The 27,870-nt window shown below is 48.8% G+C and overlaps 1 protein-coding gene across 2 annotated transcripts; it reads right to left on the bottom strand.

The window, feature by feature from the left end:
- Positions 1–2,905: 2,905 nt before the first annotated feature.
- On the bottom strand, positions 2,906–26,673 carry THOC1 (THO complex subunit 1). 2 transcript variants are annotated; one of them, XM_078866902.1, is made up of 21 exons: positions 26,240–26,673; positions 23,493–23,566; positions 22,548–22,608; positions 21,794–21,860; positions 20,025–20,143; positions 18,742–18,790; positions 17,469–17,564; positions 16,419–16,549; positions 15,448–15,521; positions 14,559–14,667; positions 13,936–14,076; positions 12,488–12,588; positions 12,087–12,153; positions 11,839–11,889; positions 11,600–11,670; positions 10,643–10,735; positions 9,107–9,172; positions 7,976–8,059; positions 6,630–6,777; positions 5,640–5,709; positions 2,906–5,032 (listed from the first exon to the last, which is right to left on the bottom strand). In XM_078866902.1, the coding sequence occupies exons 1-21, from the start codon at positions 26,288–26,290 to the stop codon at positions 4,692–4,694; spliced, it is 2,064 nt and encodes a 687-aa protein (XP_078723028.1). In that variant the 5' UTR covers positions 26,291–26,673; the 3' UTR covers positions 2,906–4,691. The 2 variants fall into 2 exon arrangements, with proteins under 2 accessions (XP_078723028.1, XP_078723029.1); XM_078866903.1 differs by having other exon boundaries at positions 16,467–16,549.
- Between the last annotated feature and the right edge of the window lie 1,197 nt (positions 26,674–27,870).

Raw genomic sequence — 27,870 nt, 5'->3', positions numbered from 1 at the left:
GTGCACCACTGCCACCAATTCAGCTGCAACAATCATCACCAATTTGATCGACGAATGCGCGTGCGTGTTTTGCCAAGTAACTATATACATATTTCTGTACATGTGTACACTACAAGTGAAACGCACCCACACAGTGATGTCGTCACCACTCGGGGGTATATATATACAAATGATACGTTCTACAACCTGTGCACATATACACAAGAAAAATTATACGGTTCTCGCCAGACATAATCACACGTTTGGCAGGTGGATGTATACATACATTTGTGATGGCGTAGGAGGCTCACGCCAAGTTTATTTGGGGATAAAAATTGAAAATTAATAAAAGTAAAATAAAATAAAAAATCACGACGTTTCGGAGGCAACACAAGCTTCCGTCTTCGGGTAGAACCGTCACAGCCCGACAGCTGTATCAAGTAAAAATGTAAAAAAGTAAAAAAAAATAAACATTTTTACTTGATACAGCTGTCGGGCTGTGACGGTTCCACCTGAAGACGGAAGCTTGTGTTGCCTCCGAAACGTCGTGATTTTTTATTTTTATTTTATTAATTTTAATTTTTGACCTACGTGACTTTACCGAAAAAACCTAAGAATATGAATCCTTGCAGTCACGAAAGCTTCAAATCTAGAATTTATTTGGGGGCTTACGCCTAACAAGGGACGCCCTCGAATCTACTCCCCAGGGGACAGGGTTCTGACGTCACCGTCCCACAGGGCCTCCCCCCGACGTCACTCCCCGTGACGTCACTCACTCCTCTACACATACACACACGCTGCAACAGGTGTAGTAATATACCTGCAAATGCATTCTCTCCGATGCATCGGCTACCAGAGGTGTGGACTCGAGTCATGTGACTTGGACTCGAGTCAGACTCGAGTCATGAATTTGATGACTTGCGACTCGACTTGGACTTGCATAACAATGACTTTGTCCCACCTATGAGATGTGGACTCGAGTCATGTGACTTGGACTCGAGTCAGACTCGAGTCATGAATTTGATGACTTGCGACTCGACTTGGACTTGCATAACAATGACTTTGTCCCACCTATGAGATGTGGACTCGAGTCATGTGACTTGGACTCGAGTCAGACTCGAGTCATGAATTTGATGACTTGCGACTCGACTTGGACTTGCATAACAATGACTTTGTCCCACCTATGAGATGTGGACTCGAGTCATGTGACTTGGACTCGAGTCAGACTCGAGTCATGAATTTGATGACTTGCGACTCGACTTGGACTTGCATAACAATGACTTTGTCCCACCTATGAGATGTGGACTCGAGTCATGTGACTTGGACTCGAGTCAGACTCGAGTCATGAATTTGATGACTTGCGACTCGACTTGGACTTGCATAACAATGACTTTGTCCCACCTCTGTCGGCTACTATTGGTAGGTAGCTACATATGTAATTACTGTATTTTTGTACGCATATACTGTGCACTAAGAGGTGTCATCTGCACGCACGTGTGAACGGTCTGGTACACTTTTGACAGGTGGCAATATCCATACTCGTTGGTTCTTTCGGTAAAGTCACGTAGGTATAAAATAAAATCAATAAAATGACGACGTTTCGATCGCAACACAAGCAGTCATCCCACCCGATGATGAACCAAAGAGTACGGATTCCTGCAGTCACGAAAACTTCAAATCTAGATAGGTGAGAATATCGTATATATTGAGAGGAAGTGGTGATACTGCTGGTCTGCATGCGCGTTTGGGTCAGAGCTGTGCCCCCAAGGAGTGTTAAAGCGCAGACCGAGACCTCAACACCCACGCTAGAGTCTAGACCGAGAACTCAACCCACTCTGCAGCCTAGCCACACACAACTCATCGCTTTTATTCATTCTAGATTTGAAGCTTTCATGACTGCAAGGATTCATGCTCTTAGGTTTTTTCGGTAAAGTCACGTAGGTAAAAATAAATAATAATAAAAAGAATGAAAATATTAATAGAAATAAAAAAATAAATGTGCTTTCTTATTTTATTTCTATTATTATTTCAATTATTTGGATTATTTATTTTTACCTACGTGACTTCAAACGCTCTCTAACCCAGAGCGAGAACACGACATCCACTCGATAGCCCAGGCCTTACCCACTCTCTCGCCCTGACCGAGAACTCACAACACCCTCTCTCTGGAATTGTCCAAACATCCAACGGTGGCAGGAAACCTCCTGAAACCACGAGTCTCGGGACGACGTCACCTTCACGTACCCCCCACCCCACCCCGAACGTTGCGCGCACGTTGTTTCACGTGGGTACACGCAGACAGCTACGATATCGATGTCTTCTTCACGTTTGTGATGCTGGTGCTTTTTTTTATTTGGTACGATAAATAAAGCCTACGGATAATGTTCAGTGCCTGCCGAGTGCGCCAAATGTGTCCCGTCCGCTCTCGTGTCGTTTCGCCGGCTTTCGTGAGACCGGTGAAAAAAAATATCTTGCTGTGGTTTTTACACCTGACGATGATTGCTTGTGTTGCAATCGAAACGTCGTGACTTATTTGTCTACCTACGTGACTTTACCGAAAGAACCAGAGTATGGATCCCTGCAGTCACGAAAATTTAAAGTCTAGATTCATAATGGTGCTGGAGAGGATTAATGCCCACTTAAGTGTACGACGTGAATATTCAGGGGGCTTAAAAAAATGTGAACACTTCGGAGAATTTGACCACCTGGAGAAGATTCCAAGCAACGTGTTGACAATGATGGCGAACAAGTGGATACTTTTACTTTTTGAACCTATTAACATCACATTTGTTATCATGTTACAGTGTATTATCTGTTCTTTTTTCATTAAAAACGATCGTCCGATATAAGTGTTCAAAAAAAAATTGAAACACCCTGAAAAATCTGAAAACATTCCATATAAACTTAAGTCAAACTCTTAAAAACAAAGTTTTTTTTATTAAAACATTCTCTTCAAACAGTTGTATGTCAAACGTACCAAGGAGGACGTGGGTACTGTACTGCAGAGCGGAATCGCAAAACCCCAACAGAGCGCGTCTTCTCTGCTCTGCGAACAATTTGGGGGGGGCAATGCCCCCCCCCAGATTGGTTGGTCTTGGAAAAAAAATTCTTTATAACGTCACAAAATCTCATCCGTACACAAATTAGGATTTGTGCCGAGAGTGACGTATGGTGGGTGGATTAAGTGAAAAAATATCAACGGTTTATTATCATTGTGCAGCCATCTGTGGAAAGATGGTACAAAACAATAAACTACCAAAAGTTTATTGATGTGTCTCCAACCACGCTGCTGGTATGGGCGAGATTTTTGTTAAAATGATCTGTGGGAAATAAAAAAAATTCACAGGACAGCTGCTAACTTCAACAACAAAACATCGCTACATGACCCGCGAAAGCGCCCTTGCTTCGAGGCCGGGACAACAGAGCTTACATTGTGTAAGTCGTAAACGGTGAGGCACTCAAACCCTTCATCAAACTTATCACCACCGTTATAAAGTATGTCCTGCTTTGTGGGAAGCCAACAGCGAATGGTTCTCTTTGCTAGAATTGTGCCTGCCACAAGAACATGGAATTTCTACAAGGGACTGTTCAACAGATGCGATTGCTGCCCCCTTTGCTAATTTTCACCAAGGACGGACTTACTTCTTAAAAACTAATAATGGCAACGAGTTGGGAGCTTTTAGGTCTGGCTGCCTGATGAATTGTGAAAATGGTGCAAGGAGTAAACGGCCTTGCAAGGCCGAAGCCGGTCCACCCAGGACTCGGCTGTCCCTGCTTGGGTAGAGTAACACGTCTACAACAATCCAGGGTGAGGTCAGGGCCATGTTCAAAGGTCACTATCACGGCCAAGGCCCCAGCGTTTTAGTCAAACTCCGCTGTCGGTGTGTCACGTCATGGAACTATGAAAAACCACGTTCACTTGCAGAGCAGCAGCAGCAGCAGTGGAAGCAGCAGTCCAAGTGGAGATCGGCCAGCTGTTTCTGAGATCTGTTCAAGTGACGTTTCCTCTCATCTGCTCACAAGGGGGCGCTACATTCCCACAAACGCACCCTGCTACAGCAAAACACCTAAAGCCAGAGGTCGCAAACGGGTTTTGATTCCTTACTCGTACCCGGCCGCACCAGGGTCGCAAACGGGTACCCGTACCCGAATGGGGTACGGGTAGCCGGGTATCGGGTAGGGTACGGGTATCGGGTACCCGGTAGCGACCTCTGCCTCAAGCCATGGAACCCCGACGCAGGAGCCGGCTGTCCCTGCTCAGGAAGTCAACAACATCTCGACAACGTTCCAGGATCGTAATTAGGGTCAAGACCAGCCATCAACACCTCGAGCCAATGGCTCCAATACATCCCAGCTCTCCCTGCAGCCTTCCTAGATGACGTCAGGGTCAGGTTCGAGGTCAGATAAGGGTCAAGGTCAGCCTGTTCCATCTTCTCTACCGCCCTCAATCCGTCCCCCTTCACTCGCATCTTTCCCCAGAGCCTTAGACATCAGGTTCTGCGTCAGGCTAAGGCAGAGGGTCAAAGTTACGCCCGGCTGGCGCTACCAGCCAGACCCTCGAGAAAATAGGCCCCGTTAACAACTGGGCTTCTCACGCGGCCTTCCCAATAACACCTCAGGGTCAGGTTCTTGGTCAGGCCAAAGATCAGGGGTCAGCGTGAGAAGCCGGTCACGGGCAGCGCTACACCCGCCCGCAGCTCCAACCACCCCCCTCAATCCCTGTCCCCCTCCGTGTCGGGCTCCGAGCCGTCGGACGGCGGCGAGAAGCCGATGGCGCTGATGGCGGTGTGCAGGGCCTCCACGGTGGCGCGGGGGCCTTCCCTCTCCTGCCACGCGAGCAGCGCCTCCAGGGCCCCCTCCTCCTCGTCATCGTCCTCGTCCTCCCCGCGTCCGGATGCGCTGCCGGCCTTCGCCGCGCCCTCTCCGTCCTCCTCCTCGTCGTCGTCGCCGCCGCTCTGCAGGTGCTGCACGAGCGCTCGCCAACGCGCGCCCACCAGCAGGGCGCACGCCTCCAGGTGCCGCGACGTCACGGCGCGTGCGGCGCCCTCGGGGCCTGCGGGGGACGGACCGTCGCGCGGAGTTCACCCGGTCGTCGGGCAGCGAGAGCGCTTTGCGTGCTCGCAAATGTGTTTTGTGCGGCGTGGCGTCGGATGTAACCACCCTCTGTGTGCCAAGCCAGTTTTAACCCTCTGATGACGTACATGGACATCGTCTAGAATGTGTCGTGTTCGCTACAGTTCCCTGCGGTGAGTGCGATGTCTTTAAAAACAGCGCCACTACGCCTCGAAATAAAGTTTACGCTGAACCGCTTACACGTTCCGAGATTCAGCGGTGAACGGGACACCACCCTGCAACTTGCAGACATCTCGGAACGGGAAAGGTTAGGTTGCTCGCCAACTGCACTTTCCCCCAATTGTGTTCATCTTCATGCGTCTCTCGATCAATCTGCGCGTCCCCGCGTCTCTTTGTTCTTGAACTGATCTGTGCGACGCTGCGTGGGTGTCCTTGCGTGCACTGTACACGCTGGTCCCTGCTCACTTCGGTGTGCCCGTGCGTCCTTCAACTCAACCTTGTGTTCAACTACATGTCCCACGTGCTTCCCCGCGTGTCCTCCACCCTGTCCAGCCCCCCCCACCCCCACGTCTCCGTGCGTATCTCACTGTCTCCGTCCTTGAGCAGCCCGTCATCGTTATCTTGCTCGTCCTCGGTCTTGATTTCCTCTGACGGAGGCTGCACACAAACACAGGTGCACACATGCAGGTATACATTCACAGATGTGTACATTCATATGGGCACGAAAACGCACATGCGTGCAACGCGTTCACGATTTTGCCGTCTTTCCCCGCATTTTATGGCAATTGTCCCCTTGGCGTCATCAGATGAAAAATCCATTGGAATCTCTCCCAGAGAAGGCGTGGATATCACAGAGGCACCACTGAGAAACCCCCGTTCCAAGTGACTGATGCAGATTAAATTGTACACTGTTATGAGCCTTGGCTGGGAATCGATCTTAACCTGCTGGGTTGGTAGTGAAGTGTGCAACCAATGCTAAAGACAAAGCTAACCTCTATAGCCTTTAACAGACTGTTGAGGCAAGTGCTATTAGCGAGGATGTATGAAGACTGGAACGGCATACGTTGGAGGTGGGGTGGCCAACACCACTCCCGGCCGCCTTTGTCTCCCCAGTTCTGATGTTTGCACACTGCACCAGCTGCTCATTTAAGTCTGAGTCGACCTAGCAGGCCCAAGACCGGTTCAAATATTCGCCACCGTCACCACCGCGAGTGGGAATTGAACTCGGCTGGCAAGGTTCAGGGTGCAATGCGACAACCACTGCACCACCACCGCTCTCCACTATCATTACACACACACATACATCAGATGATCATTCATGGCACCAGCTGGTCATTTAAGTCTGAGTCGACCTAGCAGCCCGAGGACCGGTTCAAATATTCGCCACCGTCACCACCGCGAGTGGGAATTGAACTCGGCTGGCAAGGTTCAGGGTGCAATGCCCCAACCACTGCACCACCATCGCTCTCCACTATCATTAAACACACACACACACATACATCAGATGATCATTTATGGCTAGGTGAAGTGAATGAAACGAGGAGAGGGGGGGCAGGGGAAGTCCGTGCAGGGCGTACAGGCATCTCCCTGGCAAGCCGCGTCACGATGTTCTCCAGGTACTCGGGCAAGCTGCGGAACTGCTGATTGGTCGGCTGGAAGAAGTGAGGGCTCCGGCGGGAGAGCAGACGCAGCGCGCGCCACCCATAGTTGGAGTCGTTCACCACCCTGGTGGGGGGGGGGGGGGGGAGGCACAGAGCGACATCACCACAACCGGCAGCTCGGACAGGGGCACTGGCGCACCCGCGCTGGCGCTGCCGCTAACACCGGCACCGACACGAGCAGCACTCGGAGGAGGCCCAGTACCGATTTAGATATTTCTCGCCGATGATAATTGGTTTTTTACCCTTCTATCTGGCAACAAAACTGACACCTTTTTACAAGGAGTCATGTTTGCATAGACCGCAATACCTGCAGTCATAATACAAACAAAAGAACATAACTCTGATAATGTGCACTGTCCTTGATGGTGCATTGTCTTTGAGTTGTGCGCCTTTTGGCGTCATCTGGTCCAACCCATGTGAGACTAGGCTCTAAGGAAAGCTGTCTCGGGTGTGGACCAATCAACTTCAAGGACAGTGCATACATTATCAGAGTTATGTTCTTTTGTTTGTATTATGACTGCAGGTATTGCGGTCTATGCAAACATGACTCCTTGTAAAAAGGTGTCAGTTTTGTTGCCAGATAGAAGGGTAAAAAACCAATTATCATATTTTTACTGGCAAATGAGGTTCCCATAGTGTAGATTTCTCGCCGATGTTGACCGTGAGCGGGAATCGAACTCGGGTCGCAGGGTTCAGGAGCTCAGTGCGTTATCCGCTGCGCAACCGCCCCCCCCGTAACACTCGCACTCACGCTTACTGGAACTATCGCCACCGCTAACGCTAGCAACTAACATTATCATGGGGGGTTGATATGGCCCAGTGGCAGAGCTGTACACTGTGTGTTGCGGATGGTTCGTGGTTTGAACCTAGCAGCCTGCCCTGGTTACAGCTGCGGGTGTATTCACCTTGAAAATACTACGCGGCGTCTAATTCACAGTACACAGTCAAGCCCCCGTGGCGTTATTCACATCACGACCATTGTGTGCCGGGCATCACAGTCCAAATCTGGCGGCGTCACCGCTAATGACACAACTGGGATTGTACACAACAACCATCACGCCCCCCCCGCCCCCCCCCCCCCCACCACCGCAAAAACACGTGGCAGGACCCTCCTGAAAGACAGCCACGAGACTTGGCAAACGAGGCTTATTTTGGAGGCTTCTCCCTGGCAAACAAGCGTTAACAAATAACATCGAATAATGGCAGCAACACGGGGGGAGCCACCCGCGTTGATCGCTCGGAGCGCCGCCACCGCTCCTCACTTGTACTCGCGGTCCACCATGCTCTCGGGGTCCGCCTGCTCGATCGCCTCGTCGAAGAACTCCTCCAGCGACGGCAGGAACTCCCTACGCGCGGACACGCGAGCGCCACCACGCCGGTCACCACCAGCTCAACGCCACGGCAAGCTCCACCAGACGGCACACGCCACAGCAATCCAGCTCGCCCGATAAATCACGAGCAGACAGCAACAACCAACAGCTCCCCAGTACTCCACACCCCCCCCGCTCACCAGCATTGCGGCTCACCTGATAACTCACCATGATAGAGCAATGGGAAACAGCTCACCAGTACAGTGCTACAGCTCACCAGCATTGCAGCCCACACAACAGATCACCAGCACATAGCAATGGTCAACACCTCATCAGTACACCCCCCACCCGCTCACTACAGCGCTCCATGATCTATTAGCTCACCGGCTCGCCAACAACCTCAAAATGGTTGCCACGGTGGCAATGTTTACTACATCGCCTGGTGTGCAGGAGGTCGTGGGTTTTAGCTTGACCCCGATTCCTGTATATAGGCTTGGGCAGGTCACATCGCTAGAGGGGTTAATGGATGATGGTCAAGTATAATGATGGAGCCGCAGCCGAGGAACGGAACGTATCGGAGGGCGTCCACTGAGGAGATGGAGCGGCAGTGAGATGTTAACTCCCTCGCCTGGTATACAGGAGGTCGTTGGTTCAATTCCGACCCTGCTGCCTGTATATTTGGAGTTTGCAAGTTCTCCCCGTGGTTGCGTGGATTTTTCTCTGGGTCCTCCGGTTTTTCTCCCCACATTTAGAATCAACATCGTGCGTTTAGAGTATCTGGCCACTGTAAATTTCTACAATAAGCAACTTTGTTGAGCCGTCACTTGCGGCCAGGTCGCTGCTGAAAAAGAGCTACATAGCTCGGTGGGCCTTACCTGGTACAAAAAAAATATTTTGTAGTTTTATTTCACAAAGACGCTGCGTGTGTCTCATCAGCTCTCCAGCACACCACATAAAACACACCAGGTTCATCAGTTCACCACCGCCGCACGTAACGGCTCACCAACTCTCCACACAGCTCACCAACTCACCCCCCCCCCGCCCCCTCCAAGGTGCAAGTTTTGCGTGGGCGGTGGACGTTACCTGCTCTCCGCTTTGCAGGCCTCCATGTTGTCGGGACACAAGTTCCACAGCCGGGTCAACTCGTCGCTGCAGCACAGAAAGTGGTCACAGCGCTCAGCAAGAGCAGTAGAGAAGAGTGGACCCTGCAGAGCACTCAATGCAACGGTCATCGCAGCTAGCGGAACATAAGAACAGGTTTTACCATTCCTGGCAAAAAAAACAGGTGTTAAGATCTACAAACACCAAAAAGATACCTTTTTCAAGGCATCAAGTCTGCATCAACCACACAAACCTGTGGCAAGATATACAAACAAACATGCTCTGATAATATATGCATTGTCCTTGAAAATGATTGACCTACACCAGAGACATCCTTTTTGTGTGGCCTTGCCTCACCGGTGTTAGAGCAGAACACGTCAAAAGGTAAACAGGATCTATTTTTCTTCTTGGTTCTTTCGGCAAAGTCACGTAGAAGAGAAATAATAAAATAATCAACATAAAGCATTATATTATGTTTAAAAAAAAAAACACTCACACACTCACACACTAACCCACTCACTCACACACTAACCAACTCACTCACACACTAACCCACTCAATCACACACTCACCCACGCACTCACTCACGCACACACGCACACACTCACACACTCACACACGCTCACTCACTCACCCACTCACTCACACTCACTCACTCACGCACCCACTCACACAAACTCACACAAACTCACTCACACACACACTCACTCACTCACACACACTCACTCATATACTCACTCACACACTCACACACTCACTCACACTCACTCACTCACACACTCACCCACTCACTCACACACACCCACTAACTCACACACTCACTCACGCACTCACCCACTCACTCACGCACCCACTCACACTCACACTCACCCACTCACCCACTCACTCACACACTCACTCACACACTCACCCACTCATTCACACACACACTCATCCCCTCACACACTCACTCACCCACTCACTCACACACACACACACATTGCCTCTTGCAAATGAGACTATCTTGGTCTCCCGAATTCTCACCCGGTAAAACTAAAATAAACTTGAAATCTGAAAACTTAAAACACAAACGATTACCATCCTTGGTACGTTTTAATTTGCAGGATGGACAAACATCTTAAAATCCACCAAAAGCCTGATGGTGACGTAGCTTGACGATGATGATGGTGGTGATGATAAGAGCAAATATTTGTTAATACTTCAACAGTATTGTCTTGATGGATTTGAAAAATATTGCAATTCAGCTGTCCATCAATGTCTGTCTCAATCGCACCATAACAAGTTTCCCAGGTCATGAAGGTATATTTTGAAAAGGGGCAATAATCATTGCTCATCCGTGTCCTGCTTTATTTCTCAAGTTTAAAGCCAAACAACTCGCAGTCTTGGTGTGACGAGGACGGCGATGATGATACGATATCGTGCGACGAATTTTGGAAGGCCTTCATCCAGCAGTGGATAAACCACAGGCGACGATGGCGAACTGCTACAAGCCCAGAGTCCCCACAGTACGCCAGGTACCTGCCCATGAGGATCTTCTTGTGGGACCCCTTGCCCAAGAAGTCTTCAGGAGCCGCCCTCTTGCGGGGGCGATGCGGCCGTGTTTCTGCCGGTCTGACCGGGGGGGGGGGGGGGTAGAAGAGGGGGTGAAGGAGCAAGAAGGGGGAGATCGAGGCGGTGGGTTCATATTTCACACGAAAGTTCAGCTTCGGGTTGAAGCGTCCGCGTGTCGGCAGCGGCAGCAGCTCGCATCGGCACACAGAGAGAGAAATGCAAGCTGGAAAAAACAGCACGTGAAGAAGAAGGGAGCCTCCATTTTGTTTTGCTGTGGAATGCAACCGCACACACAAAGTGAAGTGCTCATGGACGACAGAAACACGCAAGCGCACACGCGTTACGCAAGTGGGCACATACACGTCGCTGCGTGCGGTAATCGCACCGTTACGTAGCACAACGATGTTGTTTGTTTGAATAAAAACCTTTTTTTTTTAAGTATTTTTCTGCCAAATCTTTCCCAAATGGCCCACAAATGTGGGTGTTGGCGAGTCAAGTTCAGGGTATGGGCAGCGCTTGCTTTTAGGTTATGCAAGAAGGTCCATGTTTATAAGCTATGAATAAGGGTCATTGTCTAAAACGTCGCCAATTATACTTTTCCTTCTAAGACCACAGTGTTATTGACGAATGTGTTGAGTTGTTTGGTTCGAGGGTTTTTTTTTTAATGTTCATGAAAGTGTCCTCGGACAGACGGACGGACGGACGAACACATGAGCACAATATTTCCCAGGCACAAGAAATCACTGTCGGCTGCCCTGTGTGTGTGTGTGAACAATGTCTGCTGAAAATAGTACGCGCGTGAACGCTGACCGACGCGTGTCGTGTGTGTGTGCGCGCACGCGTAAACGCCGGGCGTGCCGAGTACGTGTGAACCCTGTCCGCCGGCCACTGCGTGCGTTGCGCCGTGCCTCTGTGCCACCGTACCTCTCCTTCACGAAGCTGGGGCAGCCCTCGTTCTTCCACGTGATCCAGTTCTCCTCTCGCGCCAGAATGTGCTGCAACGAGAACGAAGAAGGTGGTGGCGCTTGGCCACTGGATTTCCCCAACGCGACAGGCATCGCAGGTCAGGTCAGGCCAGCGTCAGGTTAGTTTTGGGGCGCACATGCGTGCACGTGGGCGCGTGAGCACGTGCGTGCAGTGGCCGACAGTGGTGACGGACTCACCTCGATGGCCTTGGAGAACTTGTCACCCTCGGGAGGCGTCTCCTTTAGCAGCTGTCGGCAGAAACAGAGCGACAAAAAAAAAGTACATTCTTCAATAAATCGTGACCCTGAATGGTGAAGAGTTACAGTTATAATATTTTACCAGACTAGTACCACATGGCCAGCTCCGGGCTTAGCTTCAGGCCAGCTTCAGACCAGCTTCAGACCAGCTCAAGGCTGGTGCTAGACAAGCGCCAGGCCTGTTCTACCTGGAAGACGTGCTTGATGGTGTCCTCGATCCACAGCGACTGCTCGTCAGTAAGCACACTCGTAGAGCTGAAACGACAGCCGGCACACAGCGCTCGGACACGCGTGCACTGCACACAGACGGACGGTGCAGCTCGCATGCACACAGAGGGGCGGTACAGATCACACACCCGCAGGCTGCGATACCTCTACCACGTGCCGTGTGTGCCGTGGGTTAGCATGTACGTGGTGTGCGAGTTGGTGGCAAGTTGCGCTGTAGTGTGGGTTCGCGGTGCGGTGTGCTGCGGTGTGGGGGTGGTGTGTTGCGGAGCGAGTGGTGAGAAATGCCGTGACGTGGCGTGGAAGGTGTGGATTAGCTGCAAGCCACGCTGTATCTGCCAGCTATGCTAGAGGCTGAGCTGACCTTTTGAACTTCACCTGTCCCTTTAGGTACTGAAACAGCAGCAGATGCTGCAGCAGGACATGGCGCCGGAAGTTGCTGTCGCTCAGCTGCAGGTCCATCAGCTGCAAGCGACACAGGAGAAGACACGATTGCTCAACACAACGCGCTACACCGACAGTGCAACACCCATAATGATTGGGCGCCACGGTCGCGAGATGTTAACTCCCTCGCCTGGTATGGAGGAGGTGGTGGGTTCAATTCCGACTCTGCTGTCTGTATATTTGGAGTTTGCGTGTCTCTCTCCCCGCGGTCGTGTGGATTTTTCTCTGGGTCCTCCGGTTTTTCACTCCAAATTTAGAAATATGAGTTTACAGTATTTGGCTGCTATACATTTCGACAACAGAAGCCACTCTGTTGAGCTATCATTTGTGGCCGGGTCGCTTCTGAAAAAGAGCTATATAGCTCAGTGGGCCTTTCCTGGTTATAGTTTAGTTTTACAGTTTATGCATAAACACCCAGACAGCCCGACAAGACAAACGGAAAAATCCACCCGAGTAGCATAAAAACAATCTTGGAACGAGCGCTGTAAAAAATATTTAAATTATAGAGCTTTTGTAATTGATTACTGAATGCCTTCCCGCACCATGTCGGTTATGGGGGTTGTAAGACCGTACTTCACCACGCTGGACAGCCTGGGTTGATGAAAGAGGTCGGCCAGGAGCGGCTAATGTTAGCCACAGGCAGAAAATGACATCCACGGACTAGCACATAGATATATAAAGAAAAAAGTAAAAGATCCCCTGTATAACCTGACTGTTGGGGGCAAGTGCTGTTGGTTAGTACCTATAAAGCCCGGCATGACACATAAGGTGGGTGGCCAGCACCATGCACAGCTGCCTTTGTCTCCCTTGTGGCGATGTTTACACATCGCACTAGGTACTCATTTGAGGCCGAGTCAACCTAGGGCAGGCCCAGAACCAGTTAAGATAATCGTCACTGGTGTTGGCCATGACCAGGAATGGAACTTGGCCTGCGGGGTACTTAGCGCAGCGTGCTAACCGCTACATTACCGCTCCCCACGTACAAAACGTACACAGACAGACACGCGCAATCACGTGTTTCCGTACATAACCACGACTCCATGGGGATTATGGGATGAGAGCCCCCACCCTCCCCCCCTCCCAGCCCTGCGGCCAGAGGTCGCAATCGGGTACCCGATACCCGTACCCGATACCCGGCTACCCGTACCCAGCTGGGTATGGGTACCCGTTTGCGACCCTGGTGCGGCCGGGTATGGGTTGGCCGTGAGTCACTGGTGAGTAACCGTTTGTCACTCATTTCGGGTAGGGTACGGGTAGGGAACGGCTACCCGTACCCGGCCGGGTACGGGTACCCATTTGCGACCCTGGTGCGGCCGGGTACGGGTAAGGAATCAAAACCCGTTTGTGACCTCTGCCTGTGGCCCCCACCTTCTCGCTGGTGAGGAACTTGGCGAAATAAGCGTGCTCCCCGTGCGCACGGGAGACGGCGCCGGCGCCGTGGACGCGGCTACTGGCATGCGCGTCGTCCAGCTTGAAGCTCTTGAACACGGTGAGCACCTCCTCCGAGAACTAGCGAGGAGAGAGACAAAAGAGCTGTCACACATAATCATCATCACCGCCGCCATCGCCACATGTAGACTCGGTTAGCACCTCGTCGGAGAACTAGCGGGGAGAGAGACAAGAGAGCTGTCACACATCATCATCATCATCGCCGCCGCCATCACCACGTGTACGCACTTTGTCTGAGCACTAGCGAGGAGAGAGACATAAAGAGCTGTCACACATCATCATCATCATCGTCACATGTAGACTCGGTTAGCACCTTGTCGGAGAACTAGCGGGCGGGGGCAGGGGGGGCAAGAGAGAGAGAGAGAAACGGGAAGCAGTCACACGCACCATCATTGTTTTCATCATAATCGCTAGTTGTGTAACGATGCACCGGTCAAAGATTAAAAAATCATTGAGCAGCGGGGACTGACACGGCGCCGCTGCAAGTTATAATTCATTATGTACGAGTCTCTAAAGAGGCCGTGAGAAGAAGAGACGCGCACCTTGGAGAAGGTCCTCCACTGCAGGCGGTCGTAGCACTGCAAGGGGCAGCGGAAGAAGTCCTGCAGGGACCAGAACTTGCGGTAGAGGTTGTAGTCGATGGGCACGGAGCTGTGGGGAGGCACGATGATTTGTTTTTGGTGGAGTATCAACTAAACTATTTTCATTTTACCAGGCAAGGCCCACTGAGCTATACAGTTCCTTTCCAGAAGCGACCTGGTTACAAATGATAGCTCGACCAAGCGGCTTAAAATAACATGGACAATTATAGCAACCGAACGCTCTAAAATCATGTTTCCAAACGTAGAGGGAAAAAACGGAAGGCCCGGAGAAAAATCGACGTGATTACAGGGAGACACGCAAACTCCAAATAAACAGGCGTCGGGATCGGGACGGAACTCACGACATCCTTCATACGGAGCATCGAGTGACCAGGCTGAGACCCTTAACCCGTTGGCTACATTCAGTAATAAGGGGCGCCTTTTGGCGTCATCTGGTCCAACCCATGTGAGACTAAGCTCTAAGGAAAGCTGTCTCGGGTGTGGACCAATCAACTTCAAGGACAGTGCATACATTATCAAAGTTGTGTTTTTTGTTTGCATTATGACTGCAGGTATTGTGGTCTATGCAAACATGACTCCTTGTAAAAAAGGTGTCAGTTTTGTTGCCAGATAGAAGGGTAAAAAAACAATTATCATATTTTTTACTGGCAAATGAGGTTCCAATGGCGATTCAGTAACCAAATTTAATCATAGGCAGGTGTCAGCTCAGCGTTCTCAATTCCGAGTCAGCTCTCCGCTCTGGGTATTGTTGATGCATTGCTCCGGTGCTCTACCAGGTAGAGAGAGAGAAGGGAGTGGTGCAGGCGTGGGGGCTAGTGAGCGTCCACACCTCGTGGTCACGATGTCGTCCTCTCCCATTTCTCCCTCCTCGATGTCCACCGTGTCATCACGATCGTCCGTCAGCTGCAGAGCAACGCGTTGACAAATAAAACACGGGACACACAATGCACACGGACACAAATAGTGTCAACTTGCACAACATTTGCTCGCTCTCAGAGAGAGAGACACAAGTGGCAGGGCAGCAGCAATCAATACCAAATTCCCTCCACTGCCAATCTCTGCGGTCCTCTATCGTATTCTTGGTTCTTTCGGTAAAGTCACGTAGAAGGGAAATAATAAAATAATAAAAAACTATGAAATTTCATTCTCACGACGTTTCGGCCACAACGCTGTCTTTCCGACAGCTCTGTTTCTTCACCTGAGGACGGCTGCTTGCGTTGTGGCCGAAACGTCGTGAGAATTTACTTGTTTTATTTTTATTATTTTATTTCCCTTCTACGTGACATTACCGAAAAAACCAAGAATATGAATCCATGCAGTCACGAAAGCTTTAAATCGAAATTTAGTCTTATCATCGGTCACTAGTGTTTACAAGTGGGAGGAAACCTAAGCGCCCAGAGGAAACCCACACGTGCGAGGTGGGGCAACGCTCTATTGCATGCAGATGGAACAGATGGGAGCCCACATTTTTTACGTACGGTACTGCATTCAGCTCGACACCCACTGGGAAGGGAGGTTCACAACATTCGTGCGGTGCTCTACAAACCCTCGCGAGCTCCAAAGTGCCGGATTACAGGCGTGCATCGCCGCCACCACCACCACCATCAGGCTGAATAATTGAGCACGTTTGGTATTCGCTAGGAGAGGGCACAGGACCGGTTGAGATAATCGTCACTGGTGTTGGCCGTGAGCGGTAATCGAATTCGGGCCGTCAAGTTGTTCATAGCGCGGGGCACGAACCGCTGTACACACAGACACACGAAAAAGCACACGCAAACACACGAGCATTCCCGTACGCGCCTCTCCCTTGACCAAGCGCGTGTCGGGCCCACAGCCACGGCCCTTCACCTTGAGACACAGCGTGCTCTCCGTCTCGTTGGTGTTGAACACAGTCACATTCTCCAGGTTGAATTGACTCTGCAGGTTCAGACCTGAGCACAATGGGAGGGGGCAACATCATCATCATCACCACCACCATCATGATCACCAGTCGCTGGGCTTGTAATACAAATCAGTCCACACGCCAAGCGATTCGATTAATTGGTACAATGTCCAGCTGCGATTTTACTCGTTGATTTTGACTCGGCGACAGCTACTTGGCGTCTGGTGGTTCGGCGTTATTCGCGAGACCAAGTCAAACACGTAACTTAGCCTCACTGTCATATTTGTTGTTCTTCCTTTAAAACACTCACTTATTTTACCTTGCTTACCCAAAATCCCCCTTCCTTCCCCATCATTAACTCCATTCCACTTACCTACCCGTTCATCAAACTCACTCTCCGGACAGACGGCCGCATGGCCGTCCATCTGTGGAGACTCAATGGTTTTACTGTAGATTTGATCTTGACGATTCAAAATAATGTTTCAATATTTTGGCATCATTCCTATTTAGCTACAAGACCAAATGCGTGCGTTTGTTATTTGCGCCATTATTATAGTGCAAGGCTATAACGAAGGCACGATGTTTCACATGGTGATTTTACAAAAGGGGACGATGTTGCCGTGTATAATTCCCATGGCGTAATTTGGCGAATGTTGCGAGGAAATGTTTTAATTCGCCAAATGTAGATCGTGACGCCGGCGCACAATGGCCTACACGATTCTAACGGAACCAGGGGATAGTCAACATCTTCTCCAAAGCGGATGGCGCGTATTCTATGGTTTAAACACTAAAGCTGCCCGTGAGATTCAAACCGTGAGCCTCTGCAACGAGCGGTGAGAGAGCACCACACAGTTGGCCCGCTTCACACGCAAGCACACGCAAGCACGCGCAATCAACGGCGCTCGTGTCGCGAGATTCGGTCGACGAATCGGCACGTCGCTACGCGCCCGCCCGGGTGTGCGTCTCACCTGACTTTTCCGAGAGAGGAAAGAGCCGCGCGAGGAAAAGCTGGATGCGTCCGCAGAACACGGTGTTCTGTGACTTGGACAGGCGGCGGAGCAGGTCTGAGTGAAGGACACGTGTGCATAGGATGGTTACAGGTGTGTGTGTGTTTCGATTTAAAGCTTTCGTGACTGCAGGGATTCATCTTCTTGGTTCTTTCGGTAAAGTCACGTAGAAGGGAGATAATAACATCATAAAAATAAAACATAATAAAATAATACAATTCTCACGACGTTTCGGCCACAACGCAAGCAACTGTTCTTCACCGCTGTCTTTCCGACAGACCTGTTCTTCACCTGAGGACGGCTGCTTACCTGTTCTTCACCTGAAGACGGCTGCTTACGTTGTGGCCGAAACGTCGTGAGAATTGTATTATTTTATTATGTTTTATTTTTATTATTTTATTATCTCCCTTCTACGTGACTTTACCGAAAGAACCAAGAAGGTGTGTGTTTGTGTTTTCGGGACACACGGCATGATCACATGTATGTGCAGGACACATGCACGGGATAATCACACTGTGCGTGGAACACACAAAAGCACAGATCACATGTGTGTGTGTGTGTGTGCTTGTGGTTTGTGTGGCTGGCATGCCTACAATTCATCCAGGGTTTAACCAGACTGGATTGTGTGAGCTCAAAGATCCTTCAAAGATCTGGACACAGTTCTATCTGTGAGCTCCTTTGACGGGCAAAAATGCGTTTGCTGGGTCGTGTACACCGCATGCCTCTCAAGCGACTTCTGTTTGGCCAGATAGAGGGGGTTACACGGACGTGGGATGGGCTATGGAATAGATGGACAGATTTGGTACAGAAGGATGTGGAGATTTTTGGACTTTCCAATGTCTGGTACCAGCAATGTCAAGATCAGCCTCTGTAGCGGAAGCTCGTGAAGGATGTGACTGGGCAGTTGGAAGCAGTTGCCTTCCCAACAACAATGTACGGTGGAGGAGCGACGCTCACAACAACGAGCGGAGCGCCTTGCAGCTAAAACGCAGCAGGCTACCACAGTGGGGAGTACAGGTGGTGCATCTGCCAGTCATCTCAGGCAGTCAATCCATAACACCCGGGTGTGAGCCATGACATCATGCCAGCAATCTTTCGACACTTCACGTGGCGGCCTCAAAGTGCACCTCGTGCAAGGCACAAGCGCCGTGGTGACGTCACCGCCACTTAGTGGCGAATGGCGGTTGTTGCTGCTGTTGTGTGCGTGTGTGTGTGTTTAACAGCCCCCGCTCACCATTGCACATGCGCAGGAGGTAGTTTTTGCCGGCAGAGTAAAAAGTGCTCTGCGAAACAGGGGTAGGGAACGCGTTAATTTCGCCGGGACTTCACACAACGCAACGGAGACCTGGTCATGCGTGCGGCTGTGGCGAGAGCGATTGCCTCGCAGTCCAAAGGTCGATGGTTCAAATCCCCATCCAAGGTCGACTGACCATTTATTATCGTCATTAAATCGATGCTTGTAGATAACTTTATTCTAGACCACGGGCCACACAGTAACACCACTACTCTTAGGTTTTTTCGATAAAGTCACGTAGGTAAAAAATAAAATTAAAAGTTAATAAAAGTAATAATGGAAATAAAATAATAAATCACGACGTTTCGGAGGCAACACAAGTCTCCGTCATCAGGTGGGACCGTCACAGCTTAATTTACTGCATCAAGGCTTTAGCTGTGACGGTCCCACCTGATGACGGAGACTTGTGTTGCCTCCGAAACGTCGTGATTTATTATTTTATTTCCATTATTACTTTTATTAACTTTTAATTTTATTTTTTACCTACGTGACTTTACCGAAAAAACCTAAGAGTATGAATCATTGCAGTCACGAAAGTTCCGAATCTAGAAGTAACACCACTGTCTTGCTTTGATTATTCGCAGGCAGCCTTTCAGATATTCACCAAGCCACTCTTGAAGAGTCTGAAAAGTGTGCCAAGGCACGTGGTGAGACGTATGCTTGGAATTACATTGAGAAACAGAAAGAGGAACACGTGGATTAGGGAACATTCACAGGCTAATGACATTGTCCAAACTTTTAGGCCTTGGGCAGGTCACATCGCTAGAGGGGTTAATGGATGATGGTCAAGCATAATGATGGAGCCGCAGCCAAGGAACGGAACGTATCCGAGGGCGTCCACTGACGAGATCGAGCGGCAGTGAGATGTTAAATACCTCGCCTGGTTTTCAGGAGGTCGTTGGTTCAATTCCGACCCTGCTGCCTGTATATTTGGAGTTTGCATGTTCTTCCCATGGGCTGCGTGGATTTTTCTCCGGGTCCTTCGGTTTTTACCTCCACATTTAGAAGCGTGCGATGAGAGTATTTGGCTTCTATAAATATCCACATGATAAACCACTAAGTTGAGCTATCATTTGTGGCCAGGTCGCTTCTAAACAAGGGCTATATAGCTGTGTGGGCCTTACCTGGCAAAATGAAAATAGTTTCAATTTCGTGGCTGTGCAGAAGGTGCTGCATGGATTGTTGCCATCTCAGGGTCATGTTGCCATCTCAGGCGTTCTTACCGCCTTCCAGGTGCCGACGTTTTGCTCCACGAAAGTGAAGATGTGGTCGCACTGGTCGAGCGGGAGGCCGTCCAGAAGATCTCCCAGCAGCAGGAACGGGGTTGACGCCGAGCACACGCCTGCGTCGTCGGGGAAACAGCGCGACATCGTATTTTGATCCCATTGACTTCAGATCCCCCATCCCCACGAGTCAGAATACTATTATATTATTTTAACCCCAAAGAAAGTCTGTTCAGGGAACATATATTTATAACAGGGATGCGAATTGGATATACAGGTAGTCCCCGAGTTACGATGGTCCGACTTACGATATTTCGATCTTACGATGGCGATAGCGAAACGACAAAATTGCCAACAACAACCTAACATCGTTCAAGTATCCAGACGATGGACAGAATCTTGGTGAGTACAGTACAATATGATACGTTACGATACGTTCAATGCATGTTTGATACGTAGCTTTAGCGATTTCATTTTAAGGTTATCACGATACGATACGTTCGATGCATGTTAAAAGTTTTTATAGCAGATAGGATTGTTTCCTGAAAAAACTTTCTATTAAATTGCAGTTCATATAGGTAGGCTAAGAATTTAACTTGTTTTTTTTACTTTACATTTTACTGTGCAATACAGTATTGTAATTAATAAATACATACAGTATATAGTTCATACAGTACGGTACTGTTAATTGCTCTGTTTTGCTAAATAATCACCATTCTTTAAGACTTCTGGGTAGGCGAGGCCATCTTTGACTTACGATATTTTCGACTTACGATGGGGACGTCGTAACGCATCTCCATCGTAAGTAGAGGACTACCTGTAATGTGATCGAGTGAACAGAACTATGTCGAGCGAGAAGGAATAAGCGGTTGTACAACTGCCTCGGCGGAGCATCACACAAGGCGGGATTGCTGCTGGATGCTTCGAGATGCTACCCACGGGCCTCAGTCTTTGTTCAGTGTTCTTCAGGAACAGAACTACCGCCTTATAGGACAAGAGACTGTACTTTATTTGAACAAATAATAAACGAAAATATCTCAACACATTCTCAACACAATCATAAATCTCTCTCTGTGGCCACGTCGCTTTCTCATAAATCTCTCTCTGTGGCCACGTTGCTTTCTCATAAATCTCTCTCCGTGGCCACGTCGCTTTCTCAAAGACGTCGGCGATTTTGGCCTTCCGTTTTAGCTCTGTCCACGTATGACACTGCCTGAAACGTAACAGGCAACGTTTCGGGAAGTGGCCCTTCCTCACAGCACATACCTCTCTGGACTATGTGCTGTGAAGAAGGGCCACTACCAGAAACGTTGCCTATTATTTCCCTTTTTGTTATTTAAGTCCAGTGTTGTTGACGGATGAGTTGTTTCGTTCTCTATTTGTGCTGGTGCACCATTGGCAACGCAGCAGCAGCATCCCCAAATGTGTACTTTAATTGCGTCCTACGAACTGTTACTTTATGGCGTCCTACTCGATGTTATGTTTTTTTTCATTATTGCAAGACTAAGATTTCATACAGTCATGTAAAGCAACATCACAGTTAAAATATAATCCTCTAGTTAACAAATGCCATACAAGTCAGCATTAAAGACTGCACAATATATCCCATTGAAATTACTTGTAATTTGAAGGTAAAGTTGCATTTTACACCATAAAAAGGCTCTTTTACAACTGCATCACCATCATCATAGGCGTCATCATCATGACCATTATCCGCCACCAATTCATCGCGCTGTTATGAATGTCACCATGGTTGTGCGGTTACATGCCTGCCGTGACGCTGTCAATGCTGAGTGAGATAACCGCCAGGACATCCTTGCAGTCGCTTTGCCTCACCTGCACATGACATATGGGCAGCACATGCAAGAACTTAATATAGTTTAATACAATATCATGCAACGCAATTGCATGATATTATGTACCGTCCCGATGCGACCGCGTCCCAAGATGACTGGATAGAAACCGTGGGTATACGTGTTGTACAGAGAGGGAGGCAGTCGGTCATAGGCAAAGGAAAATAGGAAGGCCTCGATACGAGGCTGAGTGTCTCTATACAATACAATGTTATCATTGATATGTCTCAATACGACCGCATCTCAGGTCGCTCTAAAGAAACAGTGGTCATATTTATTTTTTAGAGACAAAGACAGAAGGGGGGAAAAGGCCTTGAGCCTAGACATGAACAGGGGCAGGTGTCAACAGCATGGAAGGTTGGGGGATGGGAATGCCAGACCATAGGGGAAAGCACAGAAGAATAAGTAACCACCACACTGACCATACAAAAGCGTGACGTGATTGTGACAGTGTGAATGTGTCCGTGTGTGTAACTGCATGTGACTTTGCTACCGTTTATGACAGGTTGAATGTATAAGCGTGTGACTGTGCGCAACTTTGGGACTGTGTGTGTGTGACGATATATGTTGGGGAGTGGTGGTATTGCCTTAACAGTATGTTAAAGCTAGTAAGTTAAGGCTATACGGGGGGTCTTTGACTGCAAGAGTGTGTGACTGCGTGTGCACTCACGATCAACTCCTTGAGGACGTCTCTGACAGCCTGGTCCAGTGCGCTCCGTTTTTCCAGCTCACTACATCAAACAGGAACATTGCAAAACAGAGCGAATTAATAAAGCCCTTGATTTATCCAGGAAAGCTTTGCTGCATATATACTTTTCAGAACGGATCTGCATTGGACAAATTACATCGTTGAATGTTTGGCTTCATGTGGAAGGAAAAGGGAGAACTCAGAAAAAAACTCGACCCCACATGAGATAACATTTGAAACTCCGCACAGATGGCTTCAACAGTAAACTGCCGTACAGCTATCTCCTGGCAAAATCGCATCCAAATCCAACAAAACCCAATTTTCCCAGACAGCTCTCACATCCTAGGACTAACCCAAGCTCAACCATGCGTAACTTTTGAGGTCCGATTAAATGGGATACATATTCAGGTACCGGGCATGGGAGAGCGTGGTCACAGTGTTGAGTGAAGAAGGCGAGTTGCTGGTGTGCTGGTCTCGTGAAGAGACCAATAAACCACACAAGCCCAGCTCGAAGAGTCACGAGCACTAACCGCCCGGATCACTTGGATCGCGAATGGTTTTCCTGGCTTGGATCGTTCCCAGGGTATCAGTTGGGTTCTAGATTTGAAGTTTTCGTGACTGCAAGGATCCATACTTTTTGGGGTTTTTCGGTAAAGTCACGTAGGTTAAAAAATAAAATAAATTAAAATAAAAACAACTAAATTAAATCACGACGTTTCGGAAGCAACACAAGCATCCGTCTTCAGGTGGAACCGCCACAGCAAAATTGCTGTAGTGAATAAAGAGAGCTGTTTAGAGAACCGTGATTATATAGGGTAAGAGGGGGGGGAGGAGCCAAGGAGTGGGAGGGGGGGATTAGCTAATTAATAGATAAGGGTAAGTGTAAGAGAAAGGAGGTTGTTGGGTGTCATCCTACGCTCCACTCACCTGCCGTTCAGCTGTCCGAAAGCCGCCACGATCACGTCGGTGCTCTTGTTCTTCAGAGACTCCCATGCCGAGGTCTGTGAAGGCAGAGAGAGGGGATTGGGACGAGGGAGGTGAGGCATGGGTGGGGGTGGTACATGCGTTGTAAATGATAAAGTTGCAACCCTGCAATGTTATTGCTCATGGTGATGAAACAAAAATTAAAGGTTCCGATTTAAAGCTTTCGTGACTGCAGGGATTCATCTTCTTGGTTCTTTCGGTAAAGTCACGTAGAAGGGAAATAATTCTCACGATGTTTCGGCCACAACGCAAGCAGCCGTCCTCAGGTGAAGAGGACGGCTGCTTGCATTGTGACTTTACCAAAAGAACCAAGAAGAAGAAAAATTTAAGGCTTTATCATTTCCGCCAATAATACAGGAGACACCTACTGCAATACATCAAGTCTGCATTAAGCACACATGCTTGTGGTAAAACTTGCAGATAAACTTTGTTTGATGTGTGCAACCACTGCTGGCGGAAGGGCCTCTGCGAAAGAGAGGTCCAGAAAGCCCCTCTCATCTAGAGATCATTTTGGCCTCCTCAACCACGCTCGCCAAACGTCTTGGATGTGGTGAGAGGACCCACACTTTACCCAGCATATGCGACATAGCGAGGATCTGTGGGTGTGCTAATTTATTGGACGAGAATTTCAGCCTCCTGCGGCCACCTTACTCTCTCTAGCTCCTGGGGAGGGCTTCTCGGCTACTCGTCCCGACTGATGTCCACCCACCCCCGCCAATGTGTGCAGATACTACCGACTCGATTGTATGTAGGGGTGTCTCGGCATGTACGCCTACAAAATAAAAGTGATTTGTTTTGAAACTCGGTTGGATCAACTTTTAACCCACACATCTGGGAGGGATGTTTTATTCAGATCTTTTGGAAGGTTCTTATAATTTAGTTGATGGACAAAGGGAACGCCGTGCTTTTATAATAGAATACAGCTGGGTTGAAAAGAGGCCAGAGGTTTAAGAAACAAGCCTTTTTTTTGTATTGCCACACCGGGAAATCAGCAACTTCTCCATTGCATAGTCCAGTGCGTTAAGCATTACGCCAGAGCCGCATCAATATATATGCGACTACATTATATACAACAAGCATATGATGCTGCACTGTCCTCTGCCTCGCAGCCTATGGCACCTGTTAATTACTGTCTGGTGGTCGCCCAGGCCAAGCACTCGCCAGGCTCAACTCGATGAGCTTCCCAGATCTGGGGCATTCCGGGAAAGTTGGTCCACAGGCCCAGAGGTAGGCCTCGGCAAGGTAAGGTAATTTACCCTTTTTACCGGGTAAAAGGGTAAAGGTGTCGACATGCCAAGGGGCAAGGTAAATGGTAGGGTAAAGGTAGCTCAGAAGAATTACCCGGTAGGGTAAAGGTAGCGCGAAGTATTACCCGGTAAATGCAGTGCCTTGGTTACCGCTAAAAGCTCCGTGGTGCAGTCCATGGCCTCCATTTAACTTTTTTTTAAAACACGCTTTTATGAAATGTTACTAGGAATGGCAGAACTCCACGACTCCAGGAAGTGGCCCCGAAGCTTGCCAGAACGTAAGGGACCGTGGCCAATTAGAGCCAACGTCAGTTGAGCATGGACAATTAGACCCAAGCCGAAACATAACATATAAAAATATATACATTTTTATGATAGAATATATTGTCATCAATATGACATAAGTATACCAAGTTTGCAGTCGATACCACATTAGGAAGTGGGTTAAAATTGAGTTGCAAGATTTGAGGATATGACAACGACAATAACAACGACAGTAACAGAGTGAGTTAAAAGCGTGTAAAATTGGAATAATCGAGAGTATTCTATATGAGTAAAGCGTTCTACCTAGCATTTACCTGTTATAAACCTTGTTCATGTGTAGTAGTTCCCTAGTAATTACCCTGTAATCGGGTAATTTGTATGGGGTAAGGGTAAAAGGTAGGGTAAAAGGTAGGCTCGTTGCTTTTTACCTTACCTGCTAAAGGGTTAAAGGTAGGGTAGAGTGATTGTATTGTGGTAAGGTAAAAGGTAGGCTCGTTGTTTTTACCTTTTAACTTTTACCCTACCTTGTCGAGGCCTACCCGGAGGTACAAAACGGAATAAACATTGGGAATAAAACAAAATAAACGTTTGTTCTCAACTCGTCTTCTCCCCCAGTTTGGCTAGACAGCGGTGTCGCGCTCTTCTCTACCGCAGGCCCCGTGAGCGAGTGGTGTAAATTCCACATTCCCACGACTGGGGCATGTACATTATATGCACATACGATAACCAGCGTTGACTTTCCAACAAAAAGTGACGCATTGCTATCGACCTAAGATGAATTGGCTACGGTATTTTAAACCTAGATTGAAAACTCGTTGCTTTAGAACTGCATTTTGTGTTTAATGTTGTTGTACCCACCACCGCACCTCCGATTAGCAGACGGTTGGATACGTACGGTGCGAAAGAAGTGCAACACGACTGTAGGGGGCAAGTGCTGTGATAGCGAGTAGCAGCACCTATGAAAGTCCAGCACGGCACACGAGGGGGGTGGGGGTGGCCAGCACCACGCCCGGCCGCCTTTGTCTCCCCAATTCGCGATGTTTTACACAACCGCACCTGGTACTCGTTTGAGGCCGAGTCGACCTAGGAGAGTCCCAGGACCGATTTAGCGGGAATTCAACTCGGGACACCGGGTTCGTAGCGAATGGAGAGGTCTCTCATGAGCACGGCCACACTCACCGTGAGCGCTTTCCTGCTCTCCGTGAAGTCGAACAACATCGCCGTGGACATGGCGACCACCCCCACCGTGTGGACCGGGGTCCTAAGAGGGGGTAAGAGGGGCCCCCCTGAGAGAAGACTTAAAGAGACTACGGGGGGTTCCTGAGAGCCCTTGGGAAGGCAGAGAGATGAGTGGAGGGGGTCCTGAGACCCGATATTGGTACACCCGCCACAGTAATCCCACTTAGCGAAGCACGCCGGGTTCTGAGATGATCAAGACGTGAGGGAGGGGGGCGCAGAGAGTGGGGAGCGAAGCGGTGGGGGTCCTGGGACCCCTAGGAATGACAGCAGGCCCCTGAGAGGGGGTAGAACGCAGGGGGTCCCCTCGGGACCAGGTGATCAGCGTTGGCGCCCAGGGGTAGGCCTCGGCTCAAAGTATCGCGAGACTTGACGATGTTTCGCGAGACTTGATAAAGCAAAGCGAGACTTGACAAAGTATCGCGAGACTTGACAAATCAAAGCGAGACTTGACAAAGCAAAGCGAGACTTGACAAAGCAAAGCGAGACTTGACAAAGCAAAGCGAGACTTGACAAAGTATCGCGAGACTTGACAAAGCAAAGCGAGACTTGACAAAGCAAAGCGAGACTTGACAAAGTATCGCGAGGTTTCGCGAGATCTCGGTTGAGCCGTCGATCTAGATTTCGTAATTCGTATAGGTGTCGGCGTACTCAAAATACTAGTTTACATGCGCATACCGCGTAGAGTCTGTCGTGTAAATCTGCGCAATAATTATACGTTTTTATAACTGTAATAGTTGATGCAACAAGACATAAGCAGACGCATTTAATTGTGCAGTTTGTAAGAGTGTCAAATTTATATCGGCAATGAAACTTAAATCTTAGTTCGCACGCGTATAGCGACTTTTGTGCGTTTCATAAGCACCTTTTACATTTCCTAGTCCACGCGGACTAGGGTGTCAATTCCGTAGTTAACATGCGCATCCCGTCGTTCTCAAGATTCGTAACTACATTTCATCAGATTTAATGCAAATTAGATGTGTGGACTTTCATCGAGCAGTGGATGTTGAACTTCTTTCGCACCCTACGTAGCCAACCGTGATAATCGGAGGTGCGGGCAATAAACTAAACACAAGCAGTTTTTTTTAAATGCACGTATTTAAAATGTAGTTCACATGAACATAAACCTTCAACATTTTGTAATCCATCTTCTTGGTTCTTTCGGTAAAGTCACGTAGAAGGGAAGTAATAAAATAATAAAAATAAACCATAATAAAATAATTCTCACGAATTATTCTACGTGACTTTACCGAAAGAACCAAAAAGATGAATCCCTGCAGTCACGAAAGCTTTAAATCGAAATTTTGTAATCCATTGTGTTGTAGTTTTCATGAAATAACTTCCCTCGGGTGGCTCAGCAGCGTTCCTTTACCAAGCCTGGCGCTTGCTGAGACAAATAGTGATGGGATAAATGTTTCCGTCGAAAGACAATCTGCTAAGCCGACGACATTATAATTCAATCTTAATTTGGAGCTTTCGTGACTGCAGGAATTACTCTTTGGTTCTTTCGGTAAAGTCACGTATAAAGATAAATTAATAAAAGAATATTATTTAATTTATTATTTTATCTTTAT

This window comes from Lampetra fluviatilis, chromosome 23, assembly GCF_964198595.1.
Source record: "Lampetra fluviatilis chromosome 23, kcLamFluv1.1, whole genome shotgun sequence".
Classification (NCBI taxonomy): Eukaryota; Metazoa; Chordata; class Hyperoartia; order Petromyzontiformes; family Petromyzontidae; genus Lampetra; species Lampetra fluviatilis.
Note: the sequence above shows the minus strand (reverse complement) of the source record. Positions and strands in the feature narration are given on the sequence as shown.

What these genes read in the sequence shown, in the direction of transcription:
- THOC1 (XM_078866902.1), bottom strand. Translation starts at nt 26,290, where the DNA reads ATGTCCACGGCGATGTTGTTCGACTTCACGGAGAGCAGGAAAGCGCTC. An exon ending in TTCGGACAGCTGAACGGCAG is followed by an intron (nt 22,609 to 23,492) that starts GTGAGTGGAGCG and finishes TGTTTGATGTAG; the next exon opens with TGAGCTGGAAAAACGGAGCG. An exon ending in TCCTCTCTCGGAAAAGTCAG is followed by an intron (nt 16,550 to 17,468) that starts GTGAGACGCACA and finishes CATTGTGCTCAG; the next exon opens with GTCTGAACCTGCAGAGTCAA.